Source organism: Leptodactylus fuscus, chromosome 5, assembly GCF_031893055.1.
Source record: "Leptodactylus fuscus isolate aLepFus1 chromosome 5, aLepFus1.hap2, whole genome shotgun sequence".
Taxonomy (NCBI): domain Eukaryota; kingdom Metazoa; phylum Chordata; class Amphibia; order Anura; family Leptodactylidae; genus Leptodactylus; species Leptodactylus fuscus.
This window is the reverse complement of record NC_134269.1, coordinates 182,109,599-182,123,521: the sequence shown is the minus strand read 5'-3', so window position 1 is coordinate 182,123,521 and position 13,923 is coordinate 182,109,599. Positions and strand designations below refer to the sequence as shown.

The 13,923-nt window shown below is 40.1% G+C and overlaps 1 protein-coding gene across 1 annotated transcript in view; it reads left to right on the top strand.

Moving 5' to 3' along the window:
* The window catches only part of LOC142203800 (electrogenic sodium bicarbonate cotransporter 1-like), a 99,471-nt gene extending 86,113 nt beyond the window's left edge, over nt 1-13,358 (top strand). Inside the window, exons 18-21 of the mRNA XM_075274849.1 lie at nt 5,325-5,393; nt 7,546-7,719; nt 10,871-11,017; nt 13,270-13,358. Of these exons, the coding sequence (XP_075130950.1) occupies nt 5,325-5,393; nt 7,546-7,719; nt 10,871-11,017; nt 13,270-13,323 (444 nt within the window). The 3' untranslated portion in view covers nt 13,324-13,358. The remainder of the gene's footprint in view (nt 1-5,324; nt 5,394-7,545; nt 7,720-10,870; nt 11,018-13,269) is intronic.
* Nucleotides 13,359-13,923: the final 565 nt, after the last annotated feature.

Genomic DNA, 13,923 nt, shown 5'->3' with positions numbered 1-13,923 from the left:
GGCCTAGCACATGCCATGCGGCTTACATATATATCTGACCGTAGTGATGCTAAATCCTGCAGCTGCCCATCCTCCGCTCACCAGGTCACACATGGCTACTACTAAACAGTACACATAATACTGCTTATACCATCAATGGGGACGATGCTGTCAGCAAAGATACTCTCTTACCACCGGACACCAGGACTTGCACATCCTCTTTCTGAGTCTCCTCTCCTCCTGGACCGTTCTCGGTGCATCAGTGTCGTAAAACCTGAGAAGAGAACTAAAACGTTTTGGGTCTAGCAGTAAAACATGTCCCCTAGGCTTGTGCAGCTGGGCTAATGGCAATGTCTGCCCACATGTTACTCTACTTTCTTCCCTATCAGCCTTGATGTGTGCCATGACTTCCAACTATACCCACCTGTGTGGGGGCAGCAGCAGAGTCTCCATCACTACCTGAATAGACTAGAAATCCTTTTAGGCTTAACATTAAGCATACTGAAAGTTCTCGCTCTCCAGATCGGACCATAATTCTACTATATCAAACACCTACCCTCAGACATTGTACCATGTTCAAGCGATGGCTTCAAGTTCAGCTAAGACCCTTGGAGTCTCATAATAGGTCTCCGGTCCCCTTACGCTTGGTTTATCTCATATTTGGTGACTGTGGCATATCTGATACAGGATACACCATCTTTCCCAAATCCAAGACCATCTATAATAGAACTCAATAAAAAAATTATCAATAGATTCTTAAGTTGTTTTAGTGAGAGAGATATACCGGTCAAAGCTAGACAATCCAAGAAGAGCCGGTATTATCTTATTATGCTGCAGCTGACATAGCTTCCTATCCCACTCACAGCTGCAGCTGGGTATCCCCCCTGTATCTCATAACTGTGTCCTGTGTAGGACTACAGACCTCAGCAATCTCTCTTAAAGAAACAGAAACACATTTGTACAATCTCATAATATCAATACAATAAGGTTAGGCAAATATTCACAATATACATATATCAGCAGAGTAAGCAGAAACATCAACTGAAGGATAAGATCAATCTCCTGATCACACAACAAAATCATACACACAGAACATTACACAGCAGATATGGGAGTGACTTCTAATTTACTTCGTATAGAACAAAATAATTTTCTTCTCTTTTTCTTTTAAAAAAACAAAACATCATTACAAAAATAATCTGTGCTACGGTTTTTTTTTTTCCCTATCGACATGCACACACACATTTTCAAATTCAGACACCTTACTGAGTTTCTAAGTTTCAATAACGGTTTTCCTGCAATGGGGAACATTCCTATTATGTGCATATTATCACATCACTTTATGTTTCAACATTCTGAGTTCCATCTTTTTGACATCCTAAACTTAGGCAACATACTTAAACCTCCTGTCTTGGATGCCAGGACTGTAATATCAAATAAATATCAAATAAATATGCTAACTAATCGAACAATCAAGCATAATACTTATCCCCTGCGTCCTCTATCCCTTGGATAGCATCAGTTAACCCAGTGATTAACACTAACTGGTTGTTCAAACTCTGTATTACTATCTGTAACCTCATAAACAACAATTCCCTCCTCTCATTCCATTCTAGTACTGGTTCTATTCATGTAGTCACATCAGTTAGAACTTTCTTAATTCTGCCTATAAATGGAACACCTCTTCCCCAGTACACAAAAATGATCAATCAAAAATCATCACAAGTCACCTATAACCTTCCCAAAATTTTCTGGAAACCTGATGGATTTTCATATTATCATATAGGAAATACATTTACTAGACTAGTCATTGCAAGCTGTTCATTCTGCAGGGTTTGTCCCCTTATATGCAGAGTACACATCTTCCTTAATGTTCACCTGGTGTACTAGACACTTGTACTATAACTCTCCTAGGTACTCTAGGAAACTTCATCTTTCAGTATCCAAGCGTCTGTTCTAGGGAGAAATTTGCACCATGCTATCACCTTCAAACTTTTTCCACCTCCAGACATCAGAGCAACCTGTGGCTGGCATACCAGCCTTCTTAAGAATCCTTGCCGAATCCTTAATGGCAGCTTTCCTTTTTCTGCTCTGACTAAATCCCTTATCGTAATCTTGGGGCCAATCCTCTCTGATTTGGCTTCCCTTCCGGATTTAGTGAGAACAGTTCCCATAGCATTCAGTCGAGGGTTGCAACCCCTGTCTCTGATTCGTTCCGCTATGGTCAGTACTAGCAAACTAAAGTTTGCTACCGTACAACTAAGTTCTGTTGGATGTCATGAGGAGGAGAAAATGTAGCAGCCTCTAAGTCTGCAACTATTCTCAACGAGGTGAGGGCAACGTCCTGTGACAAATTCTCACCCACAAGTGTGATCTGAAATTGTACTTTGAGATTCTGGACACCTGGAAATGTAGAATCCACAGCAAACAACCTTCATTTATAAACGTTCAGAACAACTTACAGCAAAACCTGCAATCCTGCACTTCTCTGCCTCAGTATAATTTTCTAGTTTATCAAGATTCTGAGGACATCTAAAATCTATCTCCACCAGATGACACAACTTATTTTTCCTCAATATCACTCAATCACAGTTTAGCATTCTTAATCCAGTACTTTCCAACTTCATCCTGGCTCTATCACTTTAACAAATCTTTCATATTCTTCTTCTAATCGGCCAGCAATAACATAGATGGTATCCCACATTGGCGTCTGCATTTTCTGGCTACACAAATGCTTAAAAATGTACTGAATAATAACAGTTCAACAATTGTTAAAGCAAAACCTTCTAGACCGGAAACAAATAATGCATATTAGTGTGTTAGTGACATGCGTTAATGTTGCTTCGACTTTAAACAGCAAGACATGAAATACAGACACAGACAAGCTGGACTGAGAGGAATCCTCCCCTCTTCTCCCCCTCTGCAGAAGTTAACTCTTCAACAAAGAGGTGAAGGAGACCCAGACAAACAGGTCAAAAAAAAAGAGGAAAACTGAATTTAATCAAAAAAACAAATATTGGAGAGTGTTCTTAATGTCTTCGTGGCAAGTTTACCCATAAAATTTTCTTTTGGCCAGATGCCAAGAGACCACACCTAAATTCAGGCGACTCTCATACACTCACATAGTCTCATTCAAGGAGTCTTAATGTCCATGAAACAAACAACATACGATCATACAATAAATAGAACAAGAAGTCAACAAGATACCTTATCTTATACAATAGCAACAACTGATTTGGAGCCTGACTATTCTCTCTTTTTTTTTTCCTAATTGGCAACAGCACAAACTAACACGCACTACTCAAGTCTGTAAGTAGAATCTTTCCAACAAAAATCAAAACAGCAATAGCCAAATCAAACAGTTAACTCCTTCCTGCTGTCAAGACACGTTAATCAATCTATATAACATAACTCTTAAACCACTTCTGATCACATACAGTACATGCAACCACATCCCACAATAACATACAATGGTAACAAAACATGTTACAGACAAACAGAAGACATAAAAGAATAAAAGAGACAGATAGAAAAGAAGACCTGAGTATACAATCCACCTGGGGTGAATGCCTTGTAGTCCCTCCAATGAACTGATAGGAGCAGTACTCTCTTCCAAAGGAAAGCACAGTGGGGCATTGCCCTCACTTACCTAGGATATATGCGTTCCTCTGACAGAAAAGCACCCCCCCAACACCCAGTCCACAAAAGGGTTAATTGGCATTATGTCCGCATTCTCCACCAAGTTGTTAGCGTTGTCATTTACCTTACCCCAGGACCGACCAGGTAGACCATATAATCAGATATTAAAGACAGACACACATGAGTTAGATTTCTGTGCGTCCGGACAGAGCTCTGCAAAGTTCCGCCCAGAATCAGTTTATTTTATAGTAAGTATTGTCATTGAGAATTAACCAATCCAAAAGTATATCGGAAATGAACCAATCAGATTAGATCAAAATTCCACCAATACAGTTATTCTGCGACTGGTCAGGCGTCATGCATAACCTGGCCAAAAATACATTCTTTTAGTATGTGATCAAGAAATTCTGGAACTTTTTCCCTACATCTGGCATCCATCATTGGTCTGCTAATTGGTCTGAAAATGATAACCGTTGGCAGTTCTTTCCTGATTTCCAAGAAACCAAAGAACAACAAAACAACTGGACATCTGGTATCTTGGCTAACTAACCAGCACAAAGGTTCAGATGTGGGTTAGCTAACTTGAATATGGAGTAGAGGATACAAAATGGCTGCTGTGTGTACCAATAAGAATACACATCAATTGAACTACTCTAACATAGTGAAAGCCACCCCTGAGGTCTTGCCCAAGCATTCTTATACGTCTCTATGGGCATTGGTACCACACACCAGCTATTCTCCATTCTTTTGACAGGTCCATCCCAGATTATGGTTGGCATTGTGGTGCCTGCCCCACCCATATTTTCCACCCATTTTGGTCCTGCCCTTCCCTCCTTTTTGGAGCGAGGTTCAGGACCTCCTGGACCGGGTGATGGGGGTGCGTTTTCCCCTTTCTCCTAGGACATTTCTCCTTCATCTCCTACCTGTCAAACTGCACAAACCTGCTCTCCGTCTCTTTTTATTTCTTTTGACACCTGCTAGGTGTCTGATAGCGGAGCATTGCCGCCAGCCAGCCCACCCATCCCTAGAGGAACTATACTGTAGGATCAGGAACGCGCGTTCTCTGGAGTATCTCACCGTTGTCCTCAGTGATGAGGAGGAGCGATTTCACGCCATTTGGAACCTGTGGGACGCATTTTGGGCAACCCAGATTATATGAAACAGTGGTCCACTGAACTCTCCCGCTCTTCCCTTACTGTTGTTCTCCCCTTGTTTCCTGTCTTGTCCTGTCTTTGTTTACTGGTGTCCTTTTTGTCTTTTTTTCTAGATTTTGGCTTGCTGTCCTTCATTCTGTTACTTCTAGAGGATAAAACTCTGACCATGGTCATGTGATTTACGGTCCATGGTCATGTGATGAGCACACGGGTGCATAGCTGATTACCAGGCAGGTGTCTGAATATTGTGCTGTGACTGTAACGAGCGGCACCTGTGTGCTAATCACATGACCATGGACCGTAAATCACATGAACATGGTCAGAGTTTTATCCTCTAGAAGTAACAGAATGAATGACAGAAAGCCGAAATCTAGAAAACTGTGAGGAATTGATACAGAAAGTATATTGGGAAATTGTATATCTTTTTATTGTACATTTGTTTGTCAATATTGGTCTGAAAGTGGCCAACCCCTTTAACATGTTAGCATTATCATTGTACTATACAGTTTTCTTCCTTATATCTCATTGTTTCAATTTCCTTACGTTTTTTAGTATATACCAATGCCAGTATTGTATGGAATCTTTCTTCAAATGGGTGTGGCTGCTTTAGGAAGTATTCAAGTAAGTGTTTGTTTAGAGATGTACTCAATATGCTGTACAGTTCATGTTTTTAGAATTTTTTTTTTCCAAATAGAAAAGTATTATTGTTAATACAAAAACTAAACACTATTTTGTTTTATTGTAGGCTAAGGCCCCACGTAGGAGGCTGCGGCCAAAAACCTCTGCAGGAAAAGCTGCAGCAGAAACGCATGGTGTTTTTTCCTACAGAACTTTTCACAGAAAGTCCACAAAGTTTTCTTTTGTGGACTATCTGCTTTAATTATACCTAGCTAGTTCTGGCGGGAACGCATTGCGGTTCTTCCCGCGGTGCTTTAAACAGAAAGTTCACTGAGTTTTCATCCATGGACTTCCTGTTTACCATTATATCTACAGGTAAGCCGCCGGCGTTTCCGTAGATACAATTGGCATGCTGCGATTTCCAAAACTGGTTTTGGAAATTTCAACGTGTCCGCGCTGCGGTTTTAAACGCAAAGTGGGCATGGGATTCGCACAAATCCAATCGACTCTATAGTTACTGTAAAAATCCCATCCACTCTATATGTACTATAAAACGCCGGCCAGAAGGTTATTTTGTGTTTCTCTACAAACATTTTAGAGTTGTGTTTGAGATACCTTTGTATGTGTGTGAGGTTTCTACTGAAACAGCCTGAATCACTATTAGTGGTGGTGGCAGCGGCGTGTATTTGGGAGAGCGTGGACTGTGTTCAAGTGTGATTTATGCTCAGTTTACTGCCTAAGAGAAGGGTGAGTGCAAGATTGAGTGAGTGGAATTAGTTCACTCCTGACAGCCGCACCCACGTCATGTGCTAGAAAGGCCCGTACATGACAGCAACAGTTTTGGAAATTGCAGCATTTCCACTGTGCGTATTTTTCTGTAATGTTTGAATGGGATTCTCTTTGGGATGACAAAAAAGAGTTGAGTATATGGTAGCACTCAACTGTCTCCCATAGTGCTATAAAGTTGAATGAAGTGGCAATGTACATGCTTGACCACTCTTTTGAAACAAGGTCCCTGCGCACATCTGTGTGGTTTCCGCTTTGTTTCCGCACGAAACATGCGGAGAGAAAAATACTGCAAGGAGCGAAAACCACATGGACCTCATTATAGTCTATGCAGTCCATGTAGTTTCCTTAGGTAACCGCTTTTTAATGCGTATAGGTTTCCGTTCGAGGGGTCTCCAAGTGGACTTTCCGAACGGAAGCCTGAACATTGATGTGAATTGTGTGTAAAAGTGATAGGTTGAGGTTGCAGTGATTGCACATCTACTGATCAGACTTTTATCACCAATCTTTCAGATAGATGATATGTTCAAATTCTAGGACAACCCCTTAACTTTTAGAATTATTCTGGTTTCTTGTATTTGCATTCTGCATGATTATTGTTGCATGAGCAGGTAGCACATCATGTTATCATGCAGTGATTTAACTACAGTGGCAGCAATAGAGGAGTGGTTAGTTGCAGAAGTATAAAATAAATTGAGAAGTTTGGGTTTAAGTTGAAATTTTTTATTCTTGAAAATCCCTTTAAGGCTTAGGTCTCATATTGAGGATCGCAGAACACATCATGTTTTTTCCTTGCGTTTTTGCTACATTTTTATCTTTGGTTCTTTTTTCCATATTAAATCTATAGAAAACCGTGAACGTTTCAACAGATGAAATTGACATGCTGAGTTTTTCAAAAATACATGCATTTTTGATAATACAGCTTTTCCCCAGTGTTTTTTTTTTTTTCCTGCAATGAGTGGATGAGATTAGCCAAAATCTCATTGCAAATTTCTTTGCTGGTACTGTAAAATGTAGCATTTTTTTCTGCTGTGCTTCCGCAACAGGAACAAATAATGTGTTACCGCAACATGGAGCTTTAACCCCTAAAGGTGGTTACATGGAAAAAAAATTAAATGTTATGTTTTTAGCTGGCCTTTTTTTTGTTTATTCTTTTGTCACAAAAAATAGCATGACCAGATGTTATAAGTAGGTTATAGGATATAACTGAGAGGTTCAGCTGGGAATTACAAAACATCCAGCAAACTCCATGAATTTCATTGCGTTTTTGTTTTTTAGTTTTATTTTTAAATCCAGAAAAAACCCTGTATGCAAGATGCCCAACTATGCATGATTTTTAATCCTGCACTAAAACAATTTATTTTTTAAGTTCACAGAACGTTTGAAATTGCTGTTCATTCCACCTAAGCATCAGCCAGACCTTATATATCTTCGCCATGTTCCATTACGGAAAATACATTTCTTTACCATAATTCAGCTATCATGTTTGATCATATTGTGGATACTAAAATCAACTGTGGCAGCAATTATCTTCCCACTGATGGTAAATACATCAAATATGTTTATACGTTTATGTTATGTTTACTGTATGTTTATCAATACAAGTTAAAGTATGATGACCATTGATTAGGTCAGAAAAAAACTAATGGCTGCATGGGCTGTATTTCATTTTTGGATTATTTACAACTAAAAATGGTGACATTGTATTTGAATGTAATTGGAAGTAACCTCATAAATTGCAGGGACCATGATAGAATTAGAATAAAAGCTCTTTTAAAGGCTCCGTTCCCACGGAGTAACGTGCCGCGCATTCAGACACGTATACACGTGTCAGTGTGAGTGCTCAAAACAGATCCCATTCACTTCAATGTGTGCCGGCTTACGGGCGCTACACATTGAAATCAATGGGAGGCCTTTTAACCCATTAATTTCAATGTGTAGCGTGTGTGAGCTGGCACACATTGAAGTGAATGGGATCTGTTTTGAGCGCTCATACTCTGACACGTGTATACGTGTCTGAATGCACGGCATGTTACTCCGTGGGAATGGAGCCAAAAGGCTAAAGCCCTACGTAACTCATTGCAGCATAAAAGTGCTGCGGGGAAAACCGCAACGGCAACACATCCTGGTATTTACCACTAAACTTATCACAGAAAGAAACCTGTGGACTTTCTGCTTCTATTATACCTATAGGGTATATGTAGATATAATTGACATGGTGCTGCAATTTCCAAAATCATGACAATTTTGGAAATTGCAGCATCTCCGCAACACGTATTTTTCTACACTGTGGGATGGGATTTGCTAGAATCCCAACCACTAGAAAATCACTGTAAAATGGCATGTTCTTTTCTGCGTAGTTTATCCCATTTCGGGCCCCAGCCAAAGGACTGCTCCAAATTACATTAACAATTTCCTGCAGGCTTTAGGCTAAGGCCTTGTTCACTTCTGCCTCGGCAATCTGTTAAGGGGAGTCCGCATGGGGATACCCCCGAATGGACTACCGAACACATTGGCAAGCGTAGACTATAATGGGGTCTGTGTGCTTTCCGCACGGTCTCCGCACGAGTCATGCGGACAGGAAAGTAGATCGTGAACTACTTTTCTGTCCGCACGTCTGTGCGGAGACCGTGTGGAAAGCACATGGACCCCAATATAGTCTATGGGGTCCGTGTGTTTTCAATGTACAACATTTGCCAAGGCGTTCGGTGGGGGGGGGGGGTTCCCATGCAAAACATGCAGATGTGAACAAGGCCTAAGGCCCCACATTGCGGAATTGCAGCTATTTGCCTGTGGCAAAGAAAAAAACACTGCTTTTTACCCACCAATCTCATCCATACTGCGGAAAAGTTTCTTTTTCAAAAATGCCATTTGTAAATTTTAGCTGTGGAAACAGAAGTGTTTTCCCTATAGATTTAATAAGAGAAGAAAGACTGTAAAGAAAAATGCACCCAAAACGCTATGAAAAACAATGCAGAAAAAGACACCGTGTGCATTCGCAGTGTGTGTGTGTGTGGGGGGGTTCCGCTGTGTTTTTTGGCTGCATTTCCCTAAGTGGAGTCTTTTTCTTATAATAATAAAAACGTTACTTTTTAGAGTTGTTAGGAAGCCCCAGCACTGGCAGCTGTTGCTGGGGCCTGATGATACAGAATTCATGGCTCACCTGCAGGAATCATTCCAGTACTACTACAACCTTCAACCTTTGCATTGCACTGCAAGTCTCTTTTATCTGTGGATTTTAGTCACAGCATATAAATGAAATTTGTTTAACCCCTAACCAACACATGATGTACTATTATGTCATGGTATTACTAAGGTGGTATGGAGAAGGATGTGGAGTTGTGCTCTTGCTTTATCTGGTAATTGCTGGCTGTAATATACCACAGTCACTACTGCTATTAACTTTTTAGCTTGGTCAACTGTGACCGAAGCACCTTAATGATTCTTCTGTACCTCCATATTGCTCCCCTTGCCACCTCCCTCGATGTCATGGAGGGCATAATAGATTGCCATGATTACTTGGGTTACCTAAAAATCAAGGTGACTAATCAACTAAGACACAGAGCTATACATAAGATGCCTAGTTATGAAAGAGGACCTTTCACGTCCCCAGGCACATGTAGTGTAATACACCGCTAGAAAGCTTTTCCGTTCTGTGCCCCTGCTGAAGAGCTATCTGTGCCAGTACCGTAGCTCTTCAGTGTCAGAAGGTTGTTTCTGACAGTCTGTCAAGAACGCCCCTCCTCATATTAGCGTCTATTGCGCTGTACTGTGAGAGGGGGCATTCCTTACCGCCCAGCGATGATGCTGAGCGGTGAGGAATGCTTCCCCTCAGTACTAGTCTATGGATGGGTACTGTCAGGAAAAGGCGGGCGTTCCTCACCGCTCAGCGTCATACAGTGCAATAGATGCTACCTTGAGGAAGGGTGTTCCTTACTAACGGTCAGAAACACCCTTCTGACACTGAAGAGCTACGGTACCGACACCAATAGCCGGGGGCACAGAATGGGAAAACCGATCAAAACTATTAAGGGATCATATGATTGGTTTTGGATAAACAATGCCATGTAAGTACAGTTAATCTGATGGGGCTGGATACTAATTACTTATTTTTGAACCATCTTGATCTTACCCCATACTCAGACACAGCTGATCTATGTTTTTTCTTTGTCCTATTTTTAAATTTATTTATTAAAGGTAAAGCTTTGGTATCATCTAAATAAATCTCTTCAAAAAAGCTCTCTTATATGTTGGTAGAAAAATAAAAAAAAGTTATAGCTTTTTAATTCCACAGATAGTAAGATGAAAAAAAAAAAGTAGCAGTTTTCATAATGGTCCGTAAAAAGCTGCAGCAGCATAAATCTCAGACGTAATTTTGATAATGCTGGTTATAATAACTGTGCTTCTGATTTAACAATTTCTTGTCAGGTATTTAAATATGGCAACTAGAATTGTTTTGAATACTAGATTCGAATAACTCGTTCCATAGGAATGCCTGGGAGCGGCCGGCGCTTAACTCCTTGCGGTACGGCCGCTCTCATGCATTCCTATGGGAGCGGAGGTATTCGAAATTATTCAAATCTAGTATTCAAATCATCTCTAATAGCAACCTCTCAGGAGCTGCCTTTTGATCAGTGCCCTAGTTTAATAGTTAAATATTTCCTAAATTTAGCAGATTATTTTGTCTTTTTCAGCTATTGGCTCTTGCTGTCATAAGGAAGGCAATGGAGTATATTTTCTCATTACATGATCTAAGCTGGCTGGATGACATTTTGCCAGAGAAAGTTGTCACTGATGAGGAGACTAAGATAGACGAATCAGATTCAACTGACAGTGAAGATGTAAGTCAATATATTATACCATGAAAATTAATTGCAAAAACTATAAGATTGAGATCCCATGTTGTGATAATGCAGCTTTTTTTGTTGTAGATTCTGCTGCGGTTTTTATTTAGCCAAAGCCAAGGGTGGCTACAAAAGGAATGGATAAAAATAACTCAGCAAAATCTACAACAAAATGTGGGGCCTCAGCCTAAGGGGGCATTCACACTACGTAACGCCAGCGTGTATCACAGCCGTACACGCCGGCGTTACAGCAGGGCTGCCGAACACTTCCCATTCATTTCTATGGGAGCCGGCATGCGAGCGCTCCCCATAGAAATGAATGGGCTGGTTCTTGCCAGTGTATACGGCAAGCTCTGCTCATGCCGAGCCGTACACGCCGGCACTTCCCATTCACTTCAATGGGACTGCTCGCAGTGAAAGAACCAGCTCATTCATTTCTATGGGGAGCGCTCGTATGTCGGCTCCCATAGAAATGAATGGGAAGTGTTTGGCAGCCCTGCTGTAACGCCGGCGTGTATGGCTGTGATACACGCTGGCGTTACGTAGTGTGAATGCCCCCTAAAAGTGGAAATTTTATAAGCTTGTAATTTATAGAGTTAAAGTACTATATATAATCTAAAAATTATGACAAGATAAATATATTCTATTAAGAAAACCTGTTTTATAGAAAAAAAACAACCAACAATGTGGACTGGATTTTAAAATCTGCACAAAATTCATAAAGTAAAATATATTTGATTCTGAATCTGCCAAAATGAACTCTGTAGCTGAAGCAGCTTAGCAAAGTCAAACTGCCTGGCTCTAGCTAAACAGCAGCATGCCTCACTAACCTAGTGCAAGTCCAAAAATGTGTCACCAAACGCAAGCTGTGCAAATGTCCAGTCCAAGGGTGCTCTCTCTCACAGAGGCTGCAAACCTGCCAGTCCTCTTTTTACTAGGCTTCCTTCCCCAGTAAGTACGTTAGGAAGCCTCACCTGGGAGCACCTGACACTAGGGAAAAAACCCATAGTGGATTAGGGGTGTGGACTGGAAGGCTCCCCCTACCAACCTGTCCTCCAGTCCGGAAAAATCAGCCCATGTAACTAAAATAAAGAGCCTCAGCAGACTACATTCTGCTAAAAGATGTATCCTTCTAGATTTTTGTTATCTCGCCTGGCTGAGGAAACCAGGTGAGATATACACCCCGTCCACAATTTTACCATACACTTTACCATAGTACTATCAGTGGCTTAAATTTAATTTTCTAATAGTAGTTTATTGAATACTTATTGTTTGTTTGTTTTTTAATTGATAGCTAATTGATAGCCATGGTTATCATTTGATTAGCCATCTTCATAGGACTGTGCAGCCAAGCCAAACAAACTTAGTAATACAGAATGAATAATAACTTTTAGTCACCTGTTAATTTCCCTGCCACTCCAGTGGTTCTGCTGGTCATGCAATAGTTCATTTGTTGGGGAGCCTATTTATATATCATGTACTGATATATATCCATTGTTCAAAGACTTGCAGAGGTGCTGGGTACACTTTTTGCACATAGTTCCAGCTGAAACCAAGACAATAACCCATACAGTTGTCATAGTACCTATGGTTGATCAACTTATAACATAACCATTTATGATACAATAGTTTAAAGTAATGTTTGGCAACTGATCAGTGACAGAAAGTAAACAGAAATACAGTGATCAGTAACAGAAATAACAGTAAGACATTTAACTATGATTTTGTGGGGAAAAAACATCCTATTACATTCACTTATTCAACAGTGATAATGTACTTTAAATACAAGTATCCGCATCTCTCTGATCCACAATTCACCTTGTGACCACTGCTGTTTGCAACTTAGTGAATTGCAGTGACTTCATAATGTCTGCTGTGCCAAGCTACAAGCAAACTCTATTAACAGACAATAAAACACCCCCTAATCAAGAAGGAGCATAATATTTGTTGGTGGGGCACTAATGGGTAGCACTAAGAGGGTAGCACTAAGAGGGGCATATTATATTGAGGCAATAAGGGGGCATCATACTAAGGAACTAAGAGGGCTTTTAAAGAGTAAATGTACTCTGTAGGAGCAGTAAAGTGGCATTTTACTGTGTGAAGACACTATGGGGCATTATACTGTAGCTTAAGGGGCTTTATACTGTTTGGGGCACTAAGGCATTATAATGTGTGGTGGCATTATACTTTTTGCTTTTTATATTAGTAATAGAATTATTTTATAATAAATTTTTTCCGTTTTGTTCTAGTCAGAATTAAAATATCAAGAAAAAGCTCCTGAAATTAACATTTCAGTAAATTAAAGTGGGAATGTGAGCCTTTTCTGCAAAGAGACATGGTAAGCTAAAGCATGTACTTACTAAGAGTTGTATATAACAGTGTATTTCCTACTGTACTGCACTTCGAATAGTTAATCTAACATTATAGTGAATAATTGTATTTAGCATTTTCCCATAGAATACATTGATTAAAATACATTTATAGGTAATAACTATATCATGGCCATTTTAATGCAATGGTGGACCCAGTTTCATAAGTGGGCCCCTCACCACTTAAGGATAAAAAGAGTGAAAAATCTGTAAAAAAACAAAAAACAAACAAGTTTCTGTTAAGCCATAACCTTAACCCTGCCCGTGCCCCTTTCTCTGCGTTGTACTATTATGTCGCACTTGGCATATAGTAATAGTACAGCATTTGAATGTCGTGGGCACAGAAATTTCCCCACAGTGGGACTATTAAAGGATTATCTTATCTTATTTTAAGGGTAACAAGTAAATTGTTAGAAGGAAAGTAAAAGACCAGGTAGATTATATGAGGACTGACAGACCCAGAATAGTTTTTAGAGAAGCCTATAAGAGTAGACCCAATTCTGACAAGGCAGTTTTTACATTATACACATAAAT